General features: G+C 35.4%; 1 protein-coding gene across 5 annotated transcripts in view; it reads left to right on the top strand.

Annotated features, from left to right (window-relative positions):
* Positions 1-23498, top strand: part of NLGN1 (neuroligin 1) — a gene marked incomplete at both ends in the record, with an annotated part of 290872 nt that extends 267374 nt beyond the window's left edge. For 3 of the 5 annotated variants that reach the window (XM_084292426.1, XM_084292424.1, XM_084292423.1), the window contains 3 exons: positions 16894-17106; positions 21131-21920; positions 22670-23498. In XM_084292426.1, the coding sequence (XP_084148552.1) occupies positions 16894-17106; positions 21131-21920; positions 22670-23498 (1832 nt within the window). The remainder of the gene's footprint in view (positions 1-16893; positions 17107-21130; positions 21921-22669) is intronic. The other 2 variants (XM_084292425.1, XM_084292427.1) reach the window with 1 other exon arrangement.
* Positions 23499-27873: the final 4375 nt, after the last annotated feature.

The raw sequence follows: 27873 nt of genomic DNA, 5'->3' as shown, positions 1-27873 counted from the left end.
TTCTGCCCTATGTATTATTGGAAGTAGTAAATAGATGCAATAGGTGAGCTGTGAAGCAAATCTTCCATTATTTTATAATAAACATCTTCTCCAATCAATTAATCACTTTGGAATAAATAGCTTCAGGGTTTTGATTTTAAAACATATATGCAAGATTGTGCTGCAACAGCAATAAACAGCAGGAAGTGTACCAATGTTCAATCCCTGTTTTAAATGAGGAATGCAGAGTCTATGAAATTAATGAAAATATCTTCATTAAGTTCACTGGCTTCATTGCCTCAAAAAACAATCATCTCTTCTGGAAAGCATTGCAATAACCCCATGAACAAATTCATAGGAAATGACTGATAAAGGTTTGAATTGAGGATGGCTTTTCCATGTCTTTTCATATGTCTTGGTTAAATTCATTCCTACGTCCCAGCTCTGTTACTTTGTTATCTAAGGTCTCACTTTTATGATAATAATTGTGACTCCTTATTTACTCTTTTTTGTGTACTGGTCTATACCTACTTTATATACGTGGGAGAAAAATGCCTGTGTGTGTACTCTGATATGCAGAAAGCTGTCTGATTTTATTTGTCAGCACTGAAACTCATTGATCCTGATATATATTAGGGAGAAAAAAAAAAAAAAGTTTAACTCACCACTACTTTTTTAAAGCAGAGAACAACTTTCTAGTTGCTCCTCCTCCAACTGGGAGAAGATAAGGGAATAAATTCTAAGTATGGAAAACATAGGAAGCCTGAGGTCCCCAAGCAATAGAAAGCCAAAGATTTGCTAAGCTCTGGGTGATCTAGATGTAGACATATTGCTTGGCTCTGTGAAGTGAGATACAACCCTCAAAACAATTGAGTTAATCAGAAATAGCTTTTAAGTTACCTGGAGTACTACGAATGCAAAAGTACCATTGAAAATAACAGCCACGTAATTACAAATAATGTAAATGATGTTTTGTTCCATACAGGAGTCCAAACAAGATTGCTTTTCTTATGTGTAGGTTTCTGACTGTCCAGCTGTAATGTTCTTTTACTTGGCATTTCTTATTACATAGCATCTTTTCTATATCTATTTTGATATAGTTCTGGGAAGGACAAAGGTAGAAGGAAACATAAACTCTCCTTGATGGCCAGTTCCCAACAGCTATCAGGAAGTAACTTACAGTATTAAAGCAAGTATTTTTCACACCTTGCATGGCATTATTTGTGTTCAGTCACATCCAGTGAGATATTACACCTTGTTGACTACAATGTACACATATTGTGAAACAATAGCTGGGGCAGTGTACAGTAATATTTAAAAATGGTTTACAAAGAAACAGTGATCAAGATATGTGTTTTAGGTTTCCACACATACAAGTAATGATGCAGGGAATCTTAATATAAACCATGCAAAGAACTGAGCAAGTATTGCATTTAAAAGAAACAAAACAACACTAAAAAAAAAAAAAAAAAGTTCATATCCACGCCTATAGAGCCTGTGATAGTGGGAGATGGACTTATTGACAGCAGAGGGGGACATGATTTTGCAGTCCTGGTAATTCTGTTACATAGTCTTCCAAACTTACAGCAATCAACTCTAATCTTCAGGAGAAGAATGATACTTAAAGTAGAAGTTCAAGTTTCTCTCCTAGAAAGAAACATGTTGTGTTAAAATTACTGAGGCTAGTTCAAAACATTAAGGGACATGCTTTGTTTATTTCTTAAATCATATATGATTTTGCCATGAGGATTAACAAAGCATTTTATAAATTAATATTTAAAATTCACGATTCAACTTATTTGAATTTGATGAATCATTGAGGAGCAAAAGCCATGTATACCTTTTGTTCTGTAGTTAAATAGCAATGATATACTGAATGATACCAAATGAAACTGCTAGTCACTGAGCCGCTATCTTTCTTTCTGCAGTCGACTCATCACTGCTGTTTTCAGAAGTTAGCAAATTAAAAAAGAGATGAACTTTCTTCTGTCAGTAACTCTCATGAGTAAAGAATAAGTACATAAGTACTTTAACTGTCAAGTGATGTTCTACACCATTGAGTACATATATAAAGTTATGCACATCTTATGTTAGAGGCTGAGAAATCATATAAAGATTAATCAAGCCAGCACATCAACTCATTGTATCACACTGATCCTCCACTGAAAACAGCTGGTATTTTGCTAGCAGTACATTGCCAGAAATGATTCCATACTGCAGTGTCAGAGATGCCTTTGTTAACTGACGCAATCCTCAAAGTCAGCAGAATTACTGTTGAGTATAAATACATTTTCTGACAAATCTCAAGCACACCAAGAATGCAATCCGTAGCAATCTAGCAGATGCGCTTCACATTCAGTAACTTTTTCAGGACATTGCTTGAGATCTGATGGTAATTACTGATGTGTCATTTGGGGTATGTTGTTGAGCAAAGTCTATTAAAACTCAATTTATTTGATCAGTTAGCACCCAACTTACTTTATATGGTACATTAAAACAGTGTCTTTTTCTGGAAGTTCAAAGATGGACATGTGGTGGCTAAAAATATTCAAAACATACTGGTGTGGAACTTCTCTAGCTACTTCATTGCATAAGTCTGCCAGCAGCTATAACTGGAGGAAAAGAACTGCAAGAGAGCTCCACCACAAGGTGTGAATAACCAGGGAGGGGGGGAAATAAAAATAAAAAATGTTTCTGGCCTTATAGTTCAGAGGCTAGTTCAATTCCCTCTTCCACCAGGGCTTTCCTCTGTAATCTTGTCTGTGCCACTGTCCTCTTCATGCTGTATCTCCTTGTACCTATGAACTGAATATTGCTACTATTCAGGGCGAGGAAGAAAGAACACTGATAGACCATTTATATTTTGTTCCCTTAACCCTAAAACAAGCAGATCAAGACTGGAATCCCAGCGTAGACCCTGGGGCTCAGGCTTTCTTGCAAGACATACAGAGATTCACAGATTCACAGAATTTCTAGGTTGGAAGAGACCTCAAGATCATCGAGTCCAACCTCTGACCTAATGCTAACAGTCCCCGCTAAACCATATCCCTGAGCTCTACATCTAAACGTCTTTTAAAGACCTCCAGGGATGGTGACTCCACCACTTCCCTGGGCAGCCTATTCCAATGCCTTACAACCCTTTCGGTAAAGATGCCTGACTTGGAGGGGGAAGGAATGGGACATGTTGTGTCCCATTGTGTGAGGTGCAGCAGCTCCAGGAGAATGGGTATCCTTCCTTTCAGTGTGGTCTTGTGAAACAGTCTTTTTGAAGGTTATGATACTGCAACAAATCTGTTCTTAGACTACTGAGAAACTATGACTTGTGTGACTCTTTTAATGAACTTTTTTCTTTTTGTGTTATTTCACCTTTCTAACTTTAATTAATTTTCCGTATGTTGATTGCATTCCTCTGCACAGAGCATAAAAACACCCTGTTTTCATCTCTTCAATACGGTTAAACCCTGGTCTGTGGTGAGGTTTTAAGATGCTTACATAATAAGAAGCACATGTTAATACCTACTGTCTGCAATCTTTGTTTTCAGATGAGATGGTCTTTAGTCCTATGAGTTCATAACTGTTGTCAAGTGATGTACATGAATGAGGTTTAGTGGCTTAGTCCTGTTTTTATTTACTTTCCATAGTGAATAGAACTGCTTAGCCTGGAGTGAAACATTTTCCCATTGTAAATAACACAGATATCATTGTACTGTCCGTGAAAAAAAAAAATAAATGTTTTATCAAATAGCTTTGCATACGTAATGTAATCCCTTGAAGGCCCAAATTGTCTGACTTTGCTCCTATTGAGCATATCTTCCTATACAATAATTTAGTTTGTTTTCAGTTACTTAAGAGGAGAACAGAGCCCTAAGAAATGAACAGTAGTTATCCCAAAAGGGACTTAGTGGGAATGAAAGCTTAAAAGGGTCTACACAGTTTTATTCATGCACCATCTGTTTTTTAGAAGATTAGCACAGATTAGATTTTACACCAACTCATCTGAGGCTAAGAAAGTGCCTTTAGAACCTGTAGTATTTAGTTAACTATTAAAAACAAATCAGCACCGTTTTACTTAATGTGTTTTACTTAATATTGTGCAAATTAGTCCACTTTGTTAAGTTACTTTGTAGTAAGTTACAAGAATTGTACTAGAATGCTTATTAATGGCAAAATAGAAAAGTGATGCCTCTGAGCAAGCCACTGCCACAACATTTCTTTGTTACTTTATAGAAGTGCTTGACATTCTTGTCCTCTCCTGAGCACTGTTTTGTTATCCGTGACCATTTTGGATAAATTTAGTTCTTGCTCAGGGCTGAGAATTTATTCCCTGTGACCTCTGACTCCTGTTCCTTCTCTCAGATTGGCTGCAACGTGCGTTGTAAGCTTCAAGACACTTAGTTTCATTCAAATGTGAACAACTGACAAATTTTACCCTCCCCATAAAAGAATCCTTCTACTTGAAAACTGCGTAATTGATTGTCTTATATCAAAGTACTACTTTACAATTGTAGAGTTGCTTAAAAAAAAAAAAAAAAAAAAAAAAAAAAAAAGTGTTAGACCTTAAAATACAAGATAGGATAGGATAGCAGCATGAAATAATTTAGGTTTTGTTGTTTTTATTTTCCTCACTTTGGTACTTACCTGATTTCTATTTTCTTATGGCAAAAGGTGAAACTAGCCATGCTCAATGGGGCTCTTATGCAATGCTCTCCATCTCTGATTAGGCAGTATTGAATATGTGGATTCCTACTGTGAACCAAATATAGGAGCAGTAAATGCAAAGTTAGCATCTTTAACAGCATATTTACCTCAGCTGGACACTGGTTTTCATTCATTTTATATGTTGCAGAAATCTTTAAGTGTAGGGCAATCTCAGTTATTGAGAGCTGGATGGCATATGTGCATGCATTTGTCTTTTCAAAGATTTCCAGAATCTTACTTCAGCTTCCAGTCATCTCGCATACTTAATTATCTGAAACATCAATTATTCCCTGCTACCCACTCAATATTACTTAGTTTAGCCATTTTGTTAATGCTGTGTATTTGATGCAGTATCTATAAATGCACTTACTAATGTCGTGCTTTTACATATCCTAAAAGATTAAGTACATGGACTCATATCCCTGCTTGCTTTCAATGGACAAATTTTCATGACTTCATTAGAATTACTTAGATTTAGAATAGCAGTAAGCCTGCTCCATCTGCAGATCTGTATATGCATATGATGATGTAGTAGCGATGCATACAATACTGCAGAGTGGCATGAAAGAATGCAACATTTTATGGGAAATGAGAGGTGTGCATTTAGTTGAGGCTGAAGTAGAAAATCTTTTGAAGAATACTCTCATTGCAACATAACAGAGAAAAAAAATGCCTTTCAGTAACCGAATAAACATTTGAGACCGTTAATGGAAACACTACAGGCATTTTTGTTGTGACAGTTTTTTGATGAAAGAAGCCTGAAGATCTGATAGCATGTGTCCATGTGTGCCCATATGTTTAAAGTATGTCTTACCTTTAATACCTTTAACTGGAGCCTTTAACTGGCTTTGTTTGTGTGTTATCAAGGTGCTAACTGAAGAGCAAAACTCAGAGTCCTACAACATTTGTTCTTCTGGTACTCCAGGAGCCTACTTTGAGTCAATCAGTGATTTTTCACAGACGACATCTAATCTATGAGTATAAATGACTTTGCACTCTTATTATGCCTTAATTGAAGTGCACCAATGTGAAATTGCAGTAGATGGAGCAGCAGTGATTTTAGCCTCAATTAACTTTGGGAGGATTTTAGTCTCTTTTCCTTCCCTTTCCTTGAACTAGGGACAATTATTTGACATCTTGTATTTATTTAAAATGCTGCTAGAAAATTTAGAGGATATACATGTGACCAGGTGCTTCAGAAGACTGCTTGGAGGAGATGCACAGGATTTGTATGTATGATTTGTATATTAATATATATCTACTATGTCCTACTGTTTTGCTTAATAGATAAGCAGTCAGCAGTAGCCAAATCCCTCAGGATTCTGCTGGGGTGAAATAGTTTAATAGTGATTTTTTTTTTTTTTTTTTTTTGTAAATAGCAGTTACTCTCTCTGTAACATCCTTATCCCATTCTTGACTCTTCAGTTCCCTTTCTTTAATTTATAGAATATTTGTTGCAAAGAAATACAGCATCTTGTCCTATGCAACAGGAAGTTTAGATGCAGCAGTGTCTAAAAGCAAAAACTGTACTAGGAAAGGCAGGATGCCATGTGAGAAAGGAACAGGCATATGGTGATCCAGTCAATTCTTATTTACTTCATGTTTTGCCAGAACTGATAGATATTTAGCATAAAATTAGATTTGATGCCTCTCTCTAAGTATATATGTTCTTATGAATGTTTCTGGTGTTCAGTTAATAGCAATGAAAACAGTGTGGGAATCTGGCTAGCACAAGTCTGTTTATGAAGATGGTTGTTTTCAACTTATTTTTGTCAAATTTTTCCTTGGTACCACAAATAGTCTTAAAGTACGTTTGTGTTTGCTAGTAATTGGTTTGCTTTACTTGGTGATTTTTAGCCCCTTAGTTTGTAGTCTACAGACCTTTAATGGTCTACAAATATAAGTCAAAAACCCACTATATTTCTTACTGTTGGACAAGTACCTCTCTCTGGGTAGGAGCATTAGCACCTCTGCTTTCCTGAACACAAATGGCAGCTGCAGTAACAAGTTATGATGTCTAACCTGATGTGATATAATTACAGAATGAGATCTGTGGTGTTGCAGTGTGCTTCAACATGCCTCACTTTAAAATTCAAACTGAAATTGGCTTGCTGCTTTCTCTGCGCTTTTTTTTTTTTTTTTTTTTTAAATCAGAAGTTATTACACACAGGCTAAGATAGCCATAAATAGCGTCTTCAGTAAGACAAATATGCCTGTAGGTATTGAAGGGGACAGAGCAACTTTCTGATCACTGTGCTACTGCTTGCTGTGCATTGTATTGCAGGAGGGAAACAGTTGTGGGTGTGGTGCCATAGGTAGGTCAAGGAGTTTGTCAGACTGTAGAAAGTACAGCAGATTGTTACCATAGGGGTGAAAATATGGCCAAGTGTTCCTAAGGATTTGTGAAGCAATGAAATTGGTTCTGTCTCCCCAAGTATATTTCGAAGAGCATGGTGGACATACATATCTTCATATGCATGACAGAACTCCAAGAATAATGTTGATAGTGATTAAATAAGATTAAACTTCAAAAGAGAGAAAGAAAGAGAAGAGGAAAGAGAGAGGAAGAGAGAAAGATGCAAGATAGAGAATCTTTATTTCTCAAAACTTTTTAAATTCCCAATATATTTAAAGTGCCTGTCTGCACTGCTCAGGCTACAGAAGTTAGATCTTGATTATTTAAGGCTCATATGTTTTTTAGTTCACACATTCAAAAGCATTTCTGTGATCTGGTATCACATCTACCTGTATTATACTGTTCATAAGACTTTCCTGAATGAAATCTTATCTGAACAGTGATATATTTTTAGAAAGTCTCCAGTTCTGGTTTAAAAATGGAAGTGATATCATACTGAATGCAGTTCTTGGTAAATTGGTCCAATGGTTAATCTTTTCTATTTATTTTCAAATAAGGATATTTGAGTTCACAGTAAATTAGCACCATAATTTCTGTGTTCTGATTGAAAGATTGCACTTTCAAATAGCTGCTAGGCTTCTAACTAGTGATTTGCATATGCAGTTTTACATGAAGATTTCTGACTTCCCTTTCATCAGCTCATAGAATATATATTAGCATTGATTGGACCCTCATTGCACATCTCAATACTGTGAAGAAGTATAAAAAATTATGGTGCTGTCCCTCTCAATGGAACTCATAATTATGATTTTCTTATTTCTTAAATATGAAATTTCCCTTCTAGTGAAATTAAATCCATCCTTTCTCTCATCCATATACATATTCAAAATTCTGAAAAGCTGAATGATATTACTGAAAACATATACTATTACACAACCAGAATGACCATTATAAAGCAAAGGTGATTTCCAGGCCCGAACTGGAAAAAGTAGTCTCTGGCATGACAAAATCAATGGAAATGTGCAATATAAATGATGCTTTTGCAATCTGAATTTGAACTACATGTAGTTCTAAGTAGCTGCACATATTAAACAGTTCATTATATAGCAAAAAAATCTCAAATATATTGGGTACAATGATCTTCAAGTACCATCTGGGCTATCTTGAGAGTAATGAAAATGTTCTGACCCAATCTTGAATGAAAATAGAAAGGAGATTTTTTTATGGGCCAATTTTTATATGTAAAAGCTTGCACATTAAGAATATTGGTATTTGTTAACTCTCTGCTATGTCTTGTTATTGTTTGTGGGTTTTGTTTATCTTTTATTTTTATTTTTATTGAAAGTGGGAAAGGTGAAAGACCAAAGTAGAGGACAGATATTTGATACGATGTGCTGTGGGTTACATATTTTTTGTATATTGTGCTACTTAAAGTAAGTAGGGCTGGAACAGCTGACCACTCAATCCCAGTGAAGTCAAGAATCTCTCCCTTGAGATATCACTTTTTTCCTCTAAGTCAGGAAGTCAAATGATGACTTTGGCTATGGACTTTTCCATTCTCCCAAGTAGTCTTTCCTTATCATTTGTGGCTTGGCTGAATGTATTTTAATAAATAAAAATCATGTTTGATTTTTATTATTCCACAGTTTATCCTGTAATAAGATTTGGTTTCGCCTATGCTGTCTGTTAGGGACTATTGATTTTGTTTATATTTTTTGTTAAAGTTCTCAAAGAAGCTAGGTCATAAGAGCATTGTTATTGTATTATTTACTACTACAGTGTTGCTCATTATCCTGAGAAAATTTTGTATGCAGCTTAAAAATACTTTTAAAATACTTTAAGCCACCATAGAGCATGACTCAGCCGTATACTAGCAAGTTTGAATTTTACCTTGCAGAAGGCATTAAAGCAGATGTTATCTGCTGGCAGCAGTATTGCTTACTTTTTCAAAGATGAAAATATTAATGGATATCTGCTCTTTTCAATAGCAAAAGAATATATATCTTTTTTTTTCTGTATTTTTAAAGAAGAAAAGCAGACGATCAAATCAAACATACTCCATCTTCCCTTTGTGTCCACCTATGCCAAATGTCATTCATCAGCTCTTAGAGCTTACTTCTACTTCCTGATATGTGTCAGCACATATCACTAAAAATCCTGTAAAATGAGTTTCTGCAGCTGTGTCCCTGAGACTAGTCTTGCCTTTCCTTTTCTTTTTTCCTTTTTCAGCACATTCAGATCAGTAAAGAGTATTAAAGATCACTACTAGTGAACTAGCCCTGTTGCTTATACAACTGTTTTAAAGTATCTTCAAGATTATTATCAGTCTTTCATTTGACTCTTCAGCAAAGACCATCCATAATAAGCTACCACAGAGCTGATGTCTTGGGTGATCATTTGGGACCAGCTGTGTTGTATTTTGAGCACAGGTCTGACAAACAGAGGGCAGCTGAAGCCCGTTTTATCCGCACTCCCTGTGCAGAAGCCAGAATGACTCTGGCTGTAAGAGCTGCCTGCAGAGCCCAGGATCAGTTTACACTTCCCATTGTGATCCCAAATCTACCGCATCGGCTTAGAGGATTGCCTCCATGAAGCTTGTCTCTGCAGCTGATAGTTCTGTAGCAAACAGCTGACTTGGTGTGTTCCCACCATTGCCCCGCGTCTGACAAGCTCAGCACATGCTGTGGGAGCTGCGACCCAAGTCATGCCTGATGTGAGGGCTGGGGAGGAACAACACCAGTTTGACAAACAGCACTTTGTGTGGGCCTTCCCCATAGCATGACCCCATATTCCAGCATGGGATTGTTAAGTGAATGTATTGTACATGTGAAATACTCAGAATATGAGAGATTGTCCATATCAGGTTTAACACGATGGACAGAAGACAGTGGAAAACACTATTGGCCACATGGAGAAGAGGCAGCCAAAGCCTTTGGAAGCACTCTCAGACATCTTTAAACTCCCCACTGAAACTTTTAAACTTTCTTACACCCTTCAGCGAATGCCTGAAATTATAATCTCAGGCTGATTCAATGTCTATGGCATACTTGCCAAGACTATCACAGTATATATGAGCAACTTAGAATCATAGAATCGTAGAATTTCCTTCTGTAACAGTTGAGGATAATCTTTCAAGGACAGGAAAAACTCTGGCTTCATGCAGACCTTTTTTTTGTTTTGTTTTGTTTGTTTGTTTGTTTTTTTCATTTAAAGGGCTTTGATATAGCTTGTGAAAAAGAACCTGCATTTTGGAAGAATGGGCTATTATGCTGTGGGCTGCACTGCACCCATATTGTGCCATTGTGTACCGTTGTGTACATCTGTGACAAAGGAATAAACTGCTCTGGTGTACGACACTTCACTCTTTTGCAATATGCCTCCACAGTCACAGTCTGCTGTAATGCATCAGCACTGGCAAGTGGCAGTTGCCAGACTCAAACAGCTGTAAGGGACTTCTGTAACTTGCAGTGCTCGACTCGTTTTGCCTCTCATGGGAAAACAAATGAAGTCAAATGCAAGGATGTGAAAACTTTCATTATTTCTAAGAGCTGAAAGAAAAGGCCAGCCTTTTTGTAGGCTCCAGCCACTTCGCTAATATTGGTTCAAGGGATTTGGTACCCTTTGGAGAAGTGCTAAAAATTCCAGCAGTAAAATAGCAATGCTGGAAAAGCACATCACAGCTTATATAACACAACGCACTTTTCTCCATGTATGCTTTCAAAATGGCAAAGGACAAAGGATAAGAAGTTCCTATATAGAGAACTAATTAAGTTCTGAAAATTATTTACTTTGGTGAAATGAATAGGAATTTCCAAAGGCTAACTGCTGGAGCAATAGCACTGGCCAGAGAAGTTGGAGTTGTTGGTATATTAAAAATATAAAAGTAATTTCAGGCTATTTGTATGGAAAACACTTCCCCTTAATGTTTATAGTATGAAATCAGAGATTATAAATAAGTTTTCAAGCAATTTATGTGACCAATCACATAACCTTAGTACTAGAGTGAAAAGTGAATAGTCGCAATCGAATATGTGTATAGCATGTACACCTGTTAACAAATATTTTGCAAAAGAACATTTATTTGTCTTCAAATTGGTTGAAAATACAGTGCATTTATCTTCAAAGATTCTGATACAAATTAATCTTATATTAAAAAGGAAAAAAAAAAAAAAAGAAAAAACATCAAAATACAATCCATGTATAAATGCAGTTTCACATATCTTAAAAAGCAAGTAAAGAGTGCCTAGTGTTCTAGCATGATACTTCACTTGCCACATGGAGTTCAGATAAAATCTTGCACTTCTGGAATCATTCATCTTATTCCTAACGTGTATATGACAGCAAGCTACAGAAACAGATGAGAACTTTGCTAGTTTTGCAATGACTTTTTCTGCACATCAAATAAATTTGTCACAAAATTCCTGTTTGAGCAACAGCCTTTTTAGAAGACCTGCTTCTCTGATCCTTGAGCAGAGGTATATTGTAGATGTACATGAAGGTATATTTTTCTTGCTCTAAGCGTTTCGCATTCTCCTACATCTTCCTTACTGGAGTTCCTAGTCCTTTTAGTCTCCTTATCACTTATCCATTACTAAAATATGCTATTAATATTAGGGTGGGCTGGTCAGCAAAGTGAGTATCAGTATCATCAGCTTCATGAATATCATATATACACTAATGTTCACAGTGCTGCTGCCTACGTAATTCATTCAGATTAGTTACTTGATTCAAATTCAAGAGAGATGTCTAAGATGAAAACAAATGTGCTCTTTAAGTTTAACCATATTACTTAAAATTTGCTTATCTTGCTCACATTTCTAACTCAGTAGGTACAGTTTAAAGGGCAACTGAAATTTTATGTAGATGGCAATTACCATTGAATATTAATAGAGGATGTCAAACCAAAGCCCTCACCAAGGAATTTACAATCCAGCGGGAATAAAAATTCCTCCCTCAAAATATGTCCTGTATTCTTCCACTATACGTTGAAGCATTTATACTTGTACAATGTAACATATGCTTTTAGCAAAATAAAAGATGACATTTGACTGCATAGGGATTTATAATAGGAAAGATAGCTAAAATTGCTCACCTGTTTAGGCATGTGTTTTAAAGTCTTAAGTGTTGCTGCTTTCAGTAACACAGCTCTTTGAAAAAAAATTCTTAAAGTTATACCACTTTTCACAAGGTCATGTGTTTTATTTTTAGAATAGCATTTATTGCTGTATATTTTCTCATGGGTAGATTATTATTATTTTTTTTAATCCTGCAAGACATTCTGCCCCCTTTTTTCATCCGGTCATATAAACCGCTGGGTTATGAAACACTTAAATGGCCAGACTCATCAGTGATGGGTTGGTTCCTGGTGATGTGAAATGGCACCTGCATATTAGCCAGCCAGAGCCTCCTCCCACTGCATCATCAAGCTGTGGACATTTTCTTACAGTAGGAAAAATTCTCTCTTGGCCTTTCCCTCTTCATTAGTTTGAATGTTCAGATTAGGTCAGAGCTTAAAATAATTGAATCTAGTAAGGTTTTCAAAAATATGTTTTAACATCCCCAAGTCTATTACTTTATTTACTCTTCAAAAGTACAGGAATTGTATTAGAAAAATGTTTTATCTGAATGGCAAGTATAAATCATTACCTGGGCAGATAAGCCTATACAGCATTAAAATTTATTCAAACACAAAATACAGGGCCTGATTGTGGCACACTCTGCCCATTTGTATAACAGCAATGTAATAGACACACGGTCCAAATGAGCTTAATAAATCCCTTTCTTAATTCACAAAAGACCACATCCTCACTTCCATAATTCTATTAGAGTCTGATCCTTTGGAGGAGATGGAAGAAGAGATAACCTCTCCATTCAGAATATAAAATAGCAATTGTTCACTGATGATTGGAATATTTTGAGTAGAAGGACTTAATTATAGAATAAAATTAGCTCAATCTGACCTTTTTAGAGAATAATGCAAAAATAAGGGGTTTTTTTTGGAAGTCTTCCTGGAGTAACTAAAACAAGGAATAATTTACTTCAACTTTTCTTTCATTAGAGCAAAAGGTGGCAACATATGATAGTAGTGTTCTTGCAGAGATGACAATCCAAGGATGTTAGTAAGACAGCATTTGCAGAGATGGATAATACATTTAAAAAAACAGCTGATAGAGTTGGAAAAAAAAAAAAAAACATTTGGGGAAAAAAAAAAAAAAAAGACAAGCTTTCAGACACACAAACCTTTCCAACAAGAGCAGGTTCACCTCTTTGACTCCAAATTGCTAGCTTAATATCTCGATAATGTGATGATTGTGTCCTAGAAATGCCACAGATGGAGAAATAGATTTGATATTTGTTTGTATAGTATCTGTATTAATTGCATTCTGAAAGCTCCTCCAGGGATAAAGACAACACATATTGGTACAATCTCTCTTTTGTCTGTCATAAATAAGTACTTGCACCTACAGACCAGGTATGATGTGTTTTAAGGTATTTCTCTATGGATGTTTAGTTAGATAATTTTAGCTGCACTAGGGGAGAAAAAAAAAAATAAAATAGAAAAGCCTCATCTGTTTTATCAGTACTATCTCTGATTTCATGACATTTTGAATGCTTTTAAACCATGCTGGTACTACTGCATACAAGAAAAAATGCATGAACAGGTGGTGATATTAACAGGCTTCTTATGGTTCTGAAAAATGAGATAGAAATGTTTCATGTCATGAAAGTCAACATCAATAATCATCCATCTTGTGTAGATATGGAAGTCAGCCAATGTGGTTCTTGCTGAGGAGGCGTGAGATATTTCTTTTGCATCAGAGATGTTGCTCTGGACACAAGTCATAATTTGTCTAATATAGATAAATGAGGTAAATATTACCAATACTTTTTTTTTTTTTTTTTTTTAATAAACTGAAAGCTCCCCCTTCTGGCACATTTCCTGAACTGAATGCAAGTTTCTACTTTTAGCAACGAGAGACATTTCCCTTTCTTTTTAAGGTCCTTTTCACAAAACGTTCTTTAAAACTATGATTTCCCAAGGATTTCCCATTTTCCCATCAAGCTTCAGGGCTTGATGTGAACTCATTTAACATCAGGGGACCGCCTTAAGGCTTTACCTATAATTTTCATCTGTTGCTTTTTTAGGCAAAGACTTACTTGCTTCCTATTTTGCTGCATATTATGCAGAGTACAAAAACCAATTTTTTCTTAGAGCTTGAGTGTTCACATTTGTTCTCCTTCAGGGAGATCACTGTATCTCAGCTATAACCCTACCATCTATTTTACTAATAAATGCGAGGAATCACTTTGAGATGTCTAAAGCATCTTTCTGAACCAACACTGCAGGTCTGCTCAGGGCACATCCTGCCTGAGCCCAGTGAATCTGCAAAGCAGAAAAAGGGGGACAAAAAGCAAAGAATGACTTGTTTAGGGCACAATTTTGGTAACTGCTTCCAAATGCTCCCATCTTATTGGTGCCTGTGTTTCAAGGAGCACCACTGTCAATTTTTCCTGTAGTCCCTTAAATCAGTGCAATCGCTTATGTGCTTCGTGACAAAATAGTTTGTCTCTGAATTTCCACAGTCATGTACTTAGGCAAGGGGAAGACTCTCCTAGCAAGTGCAGCCATTGGATCCAGTAGTTCCCATAGATTCCCATGTTTTACATGTAATTTTGTTACAATCTCTGGTGCCATCCCTCAACTCCAAGCAGGCTGACAAAGGCAGTAAGACTAGTTAGGAAGCTCTCATTAGATTTTCTGCCATGGATTCAAAGACATCATCTCTGTGTCTTTAAAAATTAATTATTTATAGGGGACAACATTTTCCTGGAACACGGAGACAAGAATGAATACTTCTCTGCAGGAAAGAGTATACCAGGGCCATTCTTTGACAGCATTGGCATGCTTACCAGCACCTCTGGCAGGATGGAAGAAAATGAAAGAGAGTGAGGGAGGGTAAAATATCATCATATTCATCTCAGCTCAGTACTGAGTTGTAGTAGTAAAAGGATAATTAATTGGTTATCAGTTTCTTTCTGTGTTTCCCCTGAGTATCAAAATTATATTTTCTTCTATGATAGTGTTGCTACTTTGCTTTTTTATATAGCAAAGTAGTAAGCGTGGCCATTTTTGGTTGTAAAATACCAGTTATTTTAGAGACGAGTATCTAAACAACAATTTAGTATGGCTTCAGTGAATGAAGTATGTCCATTAGACTGGGTCTGATGTGGGAGAATAGCTGGCCTGGCACCTCACGCCTCTTCCCTCTTTGTTCTCCATGGTAACAAAAATCAGACCTGACCTATGCAAACAAGGCTGCTCACCCTAGAGGTGGCACAGCTCAGCCACAGAGGCAGTGAGGCCAATTAGCCTCTGGTGCAGTTTACAGCAAAGAAGGCCTGTTACTGTAAATGTCTACACAATCAACAGAGCACCAAATATAAGCTTGCCATCTAAAGTCAGGTTGGAACAATAATACAGTACCGAATGACATGTTCATAATATATGTGGATATCAGTGCATTTGTGCACCTAGTATTCTTGTTAAATCCTTACATTACATATGTATACGCACATATGTATTTCTTCTTAAAAATGTCTCAAAAGCTGCTCTTATTGTCATAGTGAAACAGTAAAGTCCTTTGAGAAACGTCTTCTGGTTTTCTCCGAAAAACTACTGTAAACGTTTTTTGAGTAGGCTGTCTCCACTAAAGAGAGATAAATCCATATGACTTTAGAGTAGAAGACCCACTAATATCTAATTAATGTGGAAATAATTGTCATAATGGTTGCATTTCTCTACAAAGCATGTACGGAAAAGCAGTTACACTGTTGATTTAGTGATTATTAAATCAGTTTCGTATGCAAATGGAGGCACTGGGCTACTTCTCAATGCTGGTATTATTTAAACATTTTGGTTTTTAACCTTAGAAAATTGGAAATGTCAGCTAATGGGTTCCAAGAGCAAAACAATGTCTTCAGTCAACAGCAATTGTCTTCAAAGTTTGTATTGTCCACTGTTTATTCAGTGGCCTCTAATGGCAAAAGTAACAACAATAACAAATACCAGGGCACTGCTGGGAGCATAGTGTAAAACAGTCATTCCTGCACCTGACACGTTGCATTGTCTGTTTTCCAGTAGGAATAAAAAGGAGCAATTCCTGTGCTCTACAGATTACCCCTGAGCTCTTATCTTTTTGATGTTGGAGGGGCATGGAAACAGCTTAAATTGTCTTTATCCTTTTAATGTAGATTCAATTAACTGAGGTTAATGACTGTGGACTGGAGCTCAGGGAGTTGAGTGCTGCTCACATTGTTCAACACAGCCTGTCCTGTGACACGAACTGTATTTTGGGGGAGAGCAAAGCCAATGGGAGAAATAAGGGCGGGGGAAGAGTGTATTATTGTGAGTTAACCAAAGTCTCCAAAGAAGTTCAGTCATTGCCTGCATCTAAGGCTATCGTGGCTGCTGCTGAGTACAGAAATGCAATACACAGTTGACCAAATCCCTTAAAAATACCTTCATTGTATGTTTGCTAAAGCTTTACTCTTCAACTTGGTGTAATCAGCACAGAGTCTTTGGGTGTAATAAGTTGTGACCTGTTAATACTTTGAGTACTCAGCCTGTGATGTTTCTCCACCTTCCCTACATTAATACATCATGGCCAGAAGAGTGAATACCATAGGATTTATTTGGGCAAGAGTGCAGAATTGCAAACTGTTGTTCAGTAAATATGGAAAATTATGTAGTTCCATAATACTTAACTACATATACTTTGGAAGTATTACTTAGAAGATTGCAACAAGATTAGTCAGAAGAGCACTCTCTAACCCTTTCTTTTTTTCATTTACATTCACAGGATTTTTAAGCACTGGGGACCAAGCAGCAAAAGGAAACTATGGCCTCCTTGATCTAATTCAAGCTTTGCGATGGACTAGTGAAAATATTGGGTTCTTTGGTGGTGACCCATTAAGAATAACTGTTTTTGGATCTGGTGCAGGCGGTTCATGCGTCAATCTGTTGACTTTATCCCATTATTCTGAAGGTAACCGTTGGAGCAATTCAACCAAAGGTATTATGCAGGTTGCAAATTTTGACAATTTTGGTGTCTGCATGCCACCACCATTAGTACTATGTGACGCTCTGTATATTCTCTTTGTTCTAAGAAAGGTTGAGTTCAGCTCAATATTAAGCAAACTTTTTAAAGGCTGTACTAGCTGCCTTCTCCCTCAGCTCTTCTGTGCATGTTTAAATTTTGGGTCACTTTCTTCTTTTTCCTATAGAGCTTTGTTGAAACACTTTATAGCAGACTTCTGAACAGCATATGCTCAATGCATCATTTTTGTCTCTCTTCTTTCCTACCTAAGGGTGTCCTCTTTTTGGAAAACCAGTCAGTCATGCTCATAGTAGATGAGGTCATCTATATTCAGAAAGTCATGAATGGCACGTTTAGTTTCTCACGAGGAGCAGAATTTAAAGAAAACTAAAATGACACAGTTTCTCTGTTCAGGCTAATAGCTGAAATGCTTAAAACTATTATTTTGTGTGTAGGAAAGGAGTACCTAGTTCAGAAATCTTTGGTCTGAAACTGCATGAACTTCACTTGCTGTCATCTAATAAAACAATGGTTGAATGTTTTGCATGCATGATCCAAAATTGTCAAAGCATCCAAGTTGCAAATGGATTTTCTTCTATATGTTTTTTCCTGTTCCATAACTAACACCTTTTTTATCTACTTGAGGCAGACAGCAGGAAATTAAAAACATGCTGTTTGAGGCCCCACTTTTTTATCCCATGATTTTGGCATCAAAGTTCCACACAGTTTTTCTCACTTGCATGGCTATTGCTTATTGATTACATTACTTTTGTCTCACTGTTTTCACACATTTTTATCTGTATTGTTTATTTTTTTTTTTTTCCCAGGGACATTGCACTGTTCCCAGTGCATACAATCCTCCACTGATTTATATTGCAGTATCTTCGTGGGAGACTAATTGGCCAGTCATAAAAAAATAATTCCACTGACATGAAAAGAGCTGTATTTACCCAATGCCATGATACAGAGCCCACTGAGGTCAATGAAAGCAACAGACTCTTTAAATCATGCCTTTACACTATTTAAAAAGACAGAAAAATCTGTTTTTAAAAGAAACATTACACTGTAATCTGAGGGTCGACCTACTTCATCATTTTTTCATCAGAACCCACAAAAGATAACTTTTGGCATAGATTTACCTTAAGGTTGGTTGCAGAGACCTGGTTTTTCCTCCCTCCTCTTATTTGATCTTAATATTGATCTTCCTGACGTAATGTTACGCTAACATGATACGCCAATATTTACTATATCTGGACAGTCGTGTTGTCTCTTATCAGATGATTTTACTCTATCATATTCTAACACGTCCAGAATTCTGCCAGAAACAGAATTTGTGTGGGGATATTGATATAATTATTTGCCAAGGGAGCGGATCAGAGAAATTAGGTGTGGGAAACGGATAGACTGTGGAAGGCTTAAGTCTGTGTAGGCAAAATCCAGTTGAAAACGTAAATTTTTCAGGATTTCTTTTAGGAAAAAAGCTTTATTCAGTTTTGAACAAAACAATGTGCCATACACCACATGCTTGCTATGTTACACCTGGGGACTTTTAGACCTGCCTTTAAAAGTATTAAAATAAATTGGTCAGCTTCAAATAAGAAAAATTCTTCCAAATTTCCAAATTTCCAAACGTTTTGTCATATCTTAACATTAAAAAAAAAAAAAAAAAAAAAAAAAAGGTACAAATTGTTAACCAGTCTCTTTCATAAGCTGTAAATTCGGATGCTCTCTTTGCTCCTTCATTTCCCTTTGAAAGGATCACTTGGTAGTTGAGAGGAAGCATTCAACCTCCTTCAAGATGGTGATGTTCATAACTGCCCATCTGCAAGTACGCAGAACAGCACCCATCTTTAGAAAGCACTCTGAAAATGTAGATGAATAAATGCAAATTATTATTATTTACTTTGGTGAGCCTTTGAATAGGAGTCACAAAGTGGTATGGTCCATTGAGCATTTAAATCTTCTTTCCATCAGTCTGAGGCCCATAAGCTATAATAATCATACACATTATCAGATAAAAATGTCATTCTCCTTCCTGCGAAATACCAATTTCTGCCAGGAATTATATGAGAGAATGAAAATAATTTTTCACACTTTTGTTCATTTTTTACAGAATGGTTTGAGAGGAGGAATATTTCCTTAAGAATTCCTCACAAGAAGGAGAGATGTTTAGTTTCATTTCCTAAGATAACTTTATGGCCAGAGGACTTGACCACTTTCACATAATCCAACATTTAAAGTTTATGTGCACTTAGCAAGCCATCCTGTTTATATCAGCATTTTCTTAATACGTAGTTTACTTTTTCTGTCCTCGTTCACAGATATTTAATAAAGCAATAAAAATAGATTTACACTATATGCAAAAAGAAAGAAAGAAACGTTATGAAGCATCATGAAATACATCTTTGTGAAAATTCAGTTTTGTCATTTTGTTACATTTATTACAATGCCTGGATCCTCTGCAGTAATTCCACTGACTTTGAGCTGATTTATACTAGCTCAGTATCTGACCTTGTAAACATGCAAATATATTTTTCTTGTTTTATAGCTCAAACTCTTTCTCATTTTTTACTCATATCTTGCAAGGAAATAATATCTTGGATATGATTCTTCTCATAAATTTAAGAAGAGGCTTGAGTTTACATATTTCAGTCCCTCCACCTATCTGATTTTAAGACTTTTGGATTTGACCATAATACGATCTAAAATGATTTGAAAATTCCTCTGAAGCTTGTAAAATGTTTCCTGCCAACAATTGATTCTAACTGACTTCTGAGTGTACAGAGTCTGGTACTGCAATACAGTCTGTAAAGGCATGTGTCTGATTAGATTTAGAGACTATGGAAGTCTATCAATAGAAATATGTTACTTATCAAAGTAAATGTTATGTTTTGCATTATTGAAATCAAGTTTTGAGGTAAGCTGAGTACTTTCGTTCTGGTTCCTTTAGTTCCTTTAGAGTGTTCAGCTCTTCTTAAAACATTAGACCAAAGATACATCTTTAGCAAAATTAAGTGAAGCCAGATGTCACTTCCACTTCCCAAATAATTCAACCAAAGTCAGTGGAATTACTTCAGGTGCCTATAAGCATAAGCAAGATCTAATTCTGACTCATATAGCTTATATTAGTACAACTTACATTTGCTATAGACCATTTTTATATTACTCACAGGTCCAAAATGCTAGCTAAATCAGCATAAATTCAAATTAATTGCACTGAAGTCTTTGGGATTTGCTACAAGTTTATATGCAGTCAGTTCATTCACAAATAAATCATCTCTTTCATAAATGAATACCTGAACATATGATCAAATCTCTGAATTACATAGCCAAGTAATGTAAAATATATAATATTCTTTTTTATGTAAATGTGATCGCTATAAACTTTCATTAAAAAAGACTGTCTGCAAGATCTTAACTCTCAGACATACAAATTTAATTACTGCCTTCTCATCCATCGCTCCAGAACATAAACTTTTGCTATAATACAAAATTCAAAGATATATACCTCTCAAACAAAGTTTAATCCCAAATAGAACATAAAATGGCAGTATATTGGATTTATTTAACACATGGTCATATGCATGCATGCTGTTGATGCCTTGAAGAGACTTCTTGTATTTTCCTTCAGCCTATAAATTGTTTTAATGTCAGGAGTTTCTTTCAAGCTAATAGTATTGTTCTACATAAGGTAATACCACTTCTTTTTCTTTCTGAGTTCCTTTTGAAAGTCTGATCCTCAGCTGAACTGCACAGAGGTAGAAACATTTGCTTCAATTTATGCACATATTGCATTTATTTCGTAGACATTGCCTCTAAGATATAATGGCAGTCAGATCTCACCATCTTGTGTATTTATCTATTTCTCAGATTGTTTTCAAATATCTCTTCTGGTAAAGTTGGTAAAGTTTCCTATTGTTTCAAAGAACTCCTTTGAATCTTTCAAATATATAGCTGTTTCAAGGTCACTTCAGTAGCTTTTAAATATTTCTCCCCACAGGACTTTTTCAAAGAGCAATAGCTCAAAGTGGAACAGCGCTCTCCAGCTGGGCAGTTAGTTTTCAGCCTGCGAAATACGCCAGGATGTTGGCTACAAAAGTTGGTTGCAACATGTCAGACACTGTAGAATTGGTAGAATGTCTACAGAAGAAGCCTTATAGAGAACTTGTTGACCAGGACATTCAACCAGCAAGATACCATATAGCCTTTGGACCAGTAATCGATGGTGATGTGATACCAGATGATCCTCAGATATTGATGGAACAAGGAGAATTCCTTAATTATGACATCATGTTGGGAGTTAACCAAGGGGAAGGGTTAAAATTTGTTGAAAATATTGTGGATAGTGAAGATGGCATATCAGCTAGTGATTTTGACTTTGCAGTTTCTAATTTTGTCGATAACTTGTATGGATACCCTGAAGGCAAAGATATATTGAGGGAAACTATTAAATTTATGTACACAGACTGGGCAGATCGACACAATCCTGAGACCAGAAGGAAAACACTGCTGGCTTTGTTTACTGATCACCAGTGGGTTGCACCAGCAGTGGCCACAGCAGATCTTCACTCGAATTTTGGATCGCCTACGTATTTCTATGCCTTCTACCATCATTGCCAGACAGATCAGGTACCTGCATGGGCAGATGCAGCCCATGGAGATGAGGTTCCTTACGTACTAGGAATCCCCATGATTGGTCCTACTGAATTATTTCCTTGTAATTTCTCCAAAAATGATGTCATGTTAAGTGCAGTGGTGATGACGTACTGGACAAACTTTGCAAAAACTGGGTGAGTACCAGATAATAAATAATCTTGTATACAAACTCAGGATATGACTACACAATGCTTTTCTTTTTTTTTTTTTCCTTAAGAAATTTTAAATACCCTGTACACAAAAATAATTAAGGGATCCCTAGGAGAGTGAAAAAATAAGTATTTAATATATGCATATAGTTTAAAACGCTTTACATTAACACCTTTGACTAAAAAATAAGTGACTTGCAACTTGAGAGGTTTTGACATTTTCATTAAATCTGCTTTCACTGGTAGCTCAAAAAACTTTTCTACTTTTGGCCAGTGGAGTCCAAGTCGCTGTGTGCTACACTGAATTATGCCCTGCTGTGGTCTTTCACCTCTGGAAGGACACAGATACTGTGTTTGAACTGAAATTCTGAGCATCAATTCACTAAAATGAAAACAGAAAAAGCTTAATGGCCTCTCACACTGGTCTCTCATAGGCATTTGTTCAAATCACCATGTTGCTGGCAATCTTTCCTCAGCCATAAAAGTTTACTATGTGAGTTATACTATCATTTGGGGGAACTAGAGAAGTTGATGAATTCTATGTAAAAGATTATGTAGGGTTCATTTGCATAATGCTGTTTCTAACCAAAGTTAATAAGTCCTCTAATTCTAAGAAATAGTATTCTGCTCTATCCAAAGGCAGACTTAAACATTAAGTATAAAATATTAATTTTACACTTACTTTTGAAATACTGTTTGAAATACTGTGTAACATTTGAGATTTTCTTTTTTAGTGACCCAAATCAACCAGTGCCACAAGACACAAAATTCATCCATACAAAACCAAATCGTTTTGAAGAAGTAGCATGGACCAGATATTCTCAGAAAGACCAACTGTATCTTCACATTGGATTAAAACCACGAGTTAAAGAACATTATAGGGCCAATAAAGTGAACCTTTGGTTGGAACTGGTACCTCATCTGCACAATCTTAACGACATTTCACAGTATACCTCTACCACAACTAAAGTGCCATCAACAGATAATACTTTCAGACCAACAAGGAAAAATTCTGTTTCTGTTACTTCAGCCTTTCCTACAGCCAAACAAGATGATCCCAAGCAACAGCCAAGCCCGTTTTCAGTGGATCAAAGGGACTATTCAACAGAATTGAGTGTTACTATTGCAGTTGGTGCATCTTTGCTGTTCCTGAACATTTTGGCCTTTGCAGCATTGTACTACAAAAAAGACAAGCGGAGACATGATGTTCACAGGAGATGTAGCCCACAACGTACTACTACCAATGATCTTACTCATGCACAAGAAGAGGAGATAATGTCCCTCCAAATGAAGCACACTGACTTGGATCATGAATGTGAGTCCATCCATCCACATGAGGTGGTTCTTAGGACCGCCTGTCCCCCAGACTACACGCTAGCTATGAGAAGGTCTCCTGATGATATTCCCTTAATGACACCCAACACCATCACAATGATCCCCAACACTATACCAGGGATTCAACCCCTACACACATTCAATACATTTACCGGAGGACAGAACAATACTCTGCCCCATCCTCATCCCCACCCCCACCCCCATTCACACTCAACAACCAGGGTATAGCCAGACAAGATGAAACAAACTTTATTTTTTGATGGATTACAGTAGGTGATATTACTGAAGATTACTTGGCTTTCAACCTACAAGACTCTTACTATTTAAATATGGAGGAATATTATGTGAATATACATATCAAGAACTTTTGGGGTTTTGAAAAAAATGAATTGTACATATATCAAATGAACTTAAGAAACAAAAAACAAACAAACAAAAACACCCAACTGTTTGCAATTGCTTGAAACAGTTGTCCTGAATGATACTTTTTCATTCACATTCAAGTATTAATTTTTTGAAGATTTAAGTTACATAATGGAATTAGGCATGTGCAACACAAACAGGAAAGAACAATGACTGAAAATTTTAAAAACCTATAAATATGCACAAGGGACACACTAATGGAATGTCAGATAATTTTCACCAATTTTTATTTGGACCTGTTTTATTGTGTAGACCATATTTACATATTTGAATAAGTACACAAAGCACCAGTGCTGTTAAGGCCTTAGGAAGGGGCTCATGCTGAAATCTGCCAGTCAGACAAAGAAGTTTTACAGCCTGGCAGGTACAACATTATCACTTAAGTGCTGTCAGTATAAAAGTTGTGGGAATAAAGGAAACTGGATATTTTTAGCACGATGTGCATGATAATTTATATGCTTGGTGGCTGTGCTGCTGATTAAGCCGTAATTAAAATTCTTCTCATCCCATTGGAGTTTTTAATAGAAGCTTTCTCCATCAATTGGCACAACCTAAAGAAGATTTTTTAAAGGGGCAAAAGTAATTACAGTGAAATATTTCACTGTAGCTTCAGTAATAGAAGGAATTGCAACAGTTCTTAAAGGTATTTTTGGAATTCTAGGTATACAGTGGTGAAAACTTGCTGATTTAAATCCCAGAAAAAAAAAATAAAAATCTGTTTTATTAACGTTCTTTTTCCTTTCCACCTAAATAATTTCTAACTTTAACATAATTATAACTTTAATGGAATCTGTTTTGATGAAGGATTTATAATTTACTGTGATTTAGTTACAATATATTTAGTTCAAATTGGTAAGGTAAAGTGTGTCCAAAGATTTAATTACAGTGATATTTTGCAATATAAAAATGCCCCAACATTACCACTATGATTACACCTCTCCATTTATTCTTTAAACTCATGTTGCATGTTACAAAGTTTATTTATAATATTTTAGCATAAAGTTAATTCCCTTTTTGATAAACATTAGCTTTGCCATTCCAATGAATTCTGTAGAGCAGGTTGTAATAGTATAGAAGAAGAGGGTACGTAAGACCGGGGAGAGAGCCAAAAACTGGAATTTTTAAAATCTGAATACTACATGTGTGGTTTGAAATGAATGTTCTAAATTGCAAGAAATTTTTCATTCCCCTGTTGCTTTCCAGTAATTATATACCACAGTCCTTTCAAAATGTTTGTATATGTAATCAGATGTACATTTATATAAAACAAATAATTGAGATGGACTTAAGAGCACATCCCTGATAAATACTTTCTCTCTTACCTGTACTATATTTCTATTAGACTAAAGTTATGTGATTTTTTTTTACCTTTTTTCAAATTACTAGCAATTTTGATAGTTTGTAAGATAATGCGAAGAACTTTCTCTGACAAACTAACTGCAGTAACAGAAACATTTCTTTTCAGTTACTCTTTTTCAAGAATGAAAGCTTATTACACAAAAAAAAAAAAAAAATTGTATACTACTTGATGGAAAATTACTTTGTACTTCTTGGCCATATTACTGGTCACTGAGTGAAATAAAGATAATCTGGATAACGAATATTATTCCAATGCTAAGAGACCTGATCTTTGCTCATTAAAGAGCTAAAATGTTTATTGCTGTTTTGTCATTTTTTAATGAAGTAATGGTAACTGTCTCAAATAAAGAGTAATATCTTAAGACCAGCCTGGTTTTTGAAGACATGACATGACTTCTACAATTAAAATAACTACATATTTATAGTCTAGTCCCATATACAACTGTTTCTTACAAAAATACTGATATTGCAAATGTACAGTGTCATAGCACTATATGAAAATGTCCCTTATTATTTTCAAAAATAAGTTAAAAATACAAATATCAAGACTGGAAAAAAAAAAAAAAAAAAGCCAAGGATCAGGACAAATTTAAATAAATCTCCAGTGGTCCACAACAGGAGAAGTCTAGGTTTTATTTGTGAGTTAGCTTTCATAAAACAAATGCTAGGAAGTTCAAAGCATATTTGCTAACACCAAGCACAATTGTTAAAACTAATGCTATAATCAACATAAGTATTTTAAAATAAGTTTTATTCAGCTAAAAGCAAGCAAACTAACAAACAAACAAACAAAAAAAAAAAAAAAAAAAAACACAATAGGAGTCCATGTATTTAATTAGTGGATCATATTCCCAATTTTAAATTTAACTCTTTTGTAGAAGCATAAAATATAGTCTTCAAAATCGAGGGTGGTCTGTGTGCAATTTCTGCCTGATGTGGTTGTGCTTTTAGACTGTGACCTGCCAATGTAAACCAATAAAAGAATTGTCTGCCATCTGATAATTATTGTTTAATAGGAAGATTGTATTTTGCTATGTTGATGAAACAAAACAAAAAAAAATACAAAAATATTGATGGCCATAAAACAAGATATTAATGAAATATGATTTTATGTGCTTTTCTTAACTTTATCAAAACCAAAATAACTTTTTACTATAGTTTATTTGTGGCCATATATCTATATATCTCTATATATACAGTATCTGGTAATTGTTTACTTTTATTAGTTACAAAATAAATGATTTAGGTAAACCAAGCATGACACTACACTTTATTTCTGTCAGCCAACAGTACTTAAAATGTGAAAGATGAAGGCAACTCCACAAGTTTTATCATTCCTGTTTGAAAATAAGTTCATTCATGTGATGCAGATACTGTGAATGATATTTTAGTGGCTACTTTATAATTACATTACAGCAGCTAGCTTTCCAAAAGGAAGATTGTGTCCCACATTTTAAGACAACATTAAGAAAGAGCAAGAGCTGTTTTAGAGCTGAAACATAATAAAAATATAGGAAGTGGTTTTGGAATATCTTCTTTATGCTTCATGGATTATAAGTTTGTTCTTTTTAAATATTTATCTGTTTGATTTGTTTCCACAGTAGCCTACAAGTAAACAAATTTAAGTGTGATATTTAATTTCTTGTATCATCCTTGGACCAGATTTCTAATAAAATTAAGATATTAGTCAGTCTTTGGAAGTTCAGTAAAAATATTAAAAGCCTGCATTTACTGCTTTCACACTTTTGTAAATATGTTTGCAGACCTTTTTAAGAAAATGTATTCTACCATTTTGAGAAGAAAAAAAAAAAAAAAAAAGAAAAAAGAAAACACAATGGAATCATTGTCTTGTTTATCTATTAAAATTACAGGCAACACAATGTGCTGTGCTGACATTTCTAGGAGTAATAAAGCAGATAAAAATGCATTTTGCTCAATGGTATCTCAGTTGGTTCCATGTGGTATTCTCCACCCACTGAAGAGTTGCAGAGCCTGGATGAGCTACTAGAACATGATGCTCACTAGGACAATGTAGTTGTTGGGTTTTTTAATCTGTACTTAACATGGATTCCTATGTCCTAAGACATTAATTACCAGATGTTTTGGTTATTGAAATACCCTGCAAATAGCTAATAAGCATGTTAAAACTTTAAGACACCACTGCACAGAAAATACTGGGACTTCTGTTGCCAACTTCACCGCTTGGTGAAATAAACAGAATTCACAGGAAGCTGTCAAACACCATGGTTTTCTTTTGATGTTTGTAATTTTTTTATGTTTTTTTCCCGTGGTGTTAGTTTAATATATTGGCCTTTTATCCCCCTTTTTTTTTTTTAGTAACAAAACGTTATGGATTATCACTTTTTAATGTAAGCGAACATTAGGTAATTTAATTATTGTTGTGAAAATGTGCTCCCAAATAAATGAATGGGAAATTCCCTGCAGAGGTTTTGTTATTTTTCATTCAAAGCTCTCATCAAAATATCTGTTGCAGTAGTTCTGCTTTTTTTAGTCTATCTTTTTTTCAGTCTGTTCTTTCTCTCCCTTCAGCTAAGGGACATGAAAACATGAAACATGAAAAATCTCCTGTTCCATTTGAAATAATAACACTGTAAGATGAACATGTCCTTTTGAGGTCTCCAAATACAGCTGAACAATATGAAACATGGCAAAGGGGGTTCTTTTACTTAAACATCCTATTTGTATTTAATTCTGGCATATCCATGTGATGTGTATGTATCGAAATTAGTGGCATTTGATAAGAGAGCTACATAGCAGAATCAGTGAGTTAACTATGAGTTATGCACAATGTGCATTTTCT

Source organism: Netta rufina (assembly GCF_964035555.1).
Source record: "Netta rufina genome assembly, chromosome: 9".
NCBI classification, from domain to species: Eukaryota; Metazoa; Chordata; class Aves; order Anseriformes; family Anatidae; genus Netta; species Netta rufina.
This window is presented reverse-complemented; position numbering and strand designations above follow the sequence as displayed.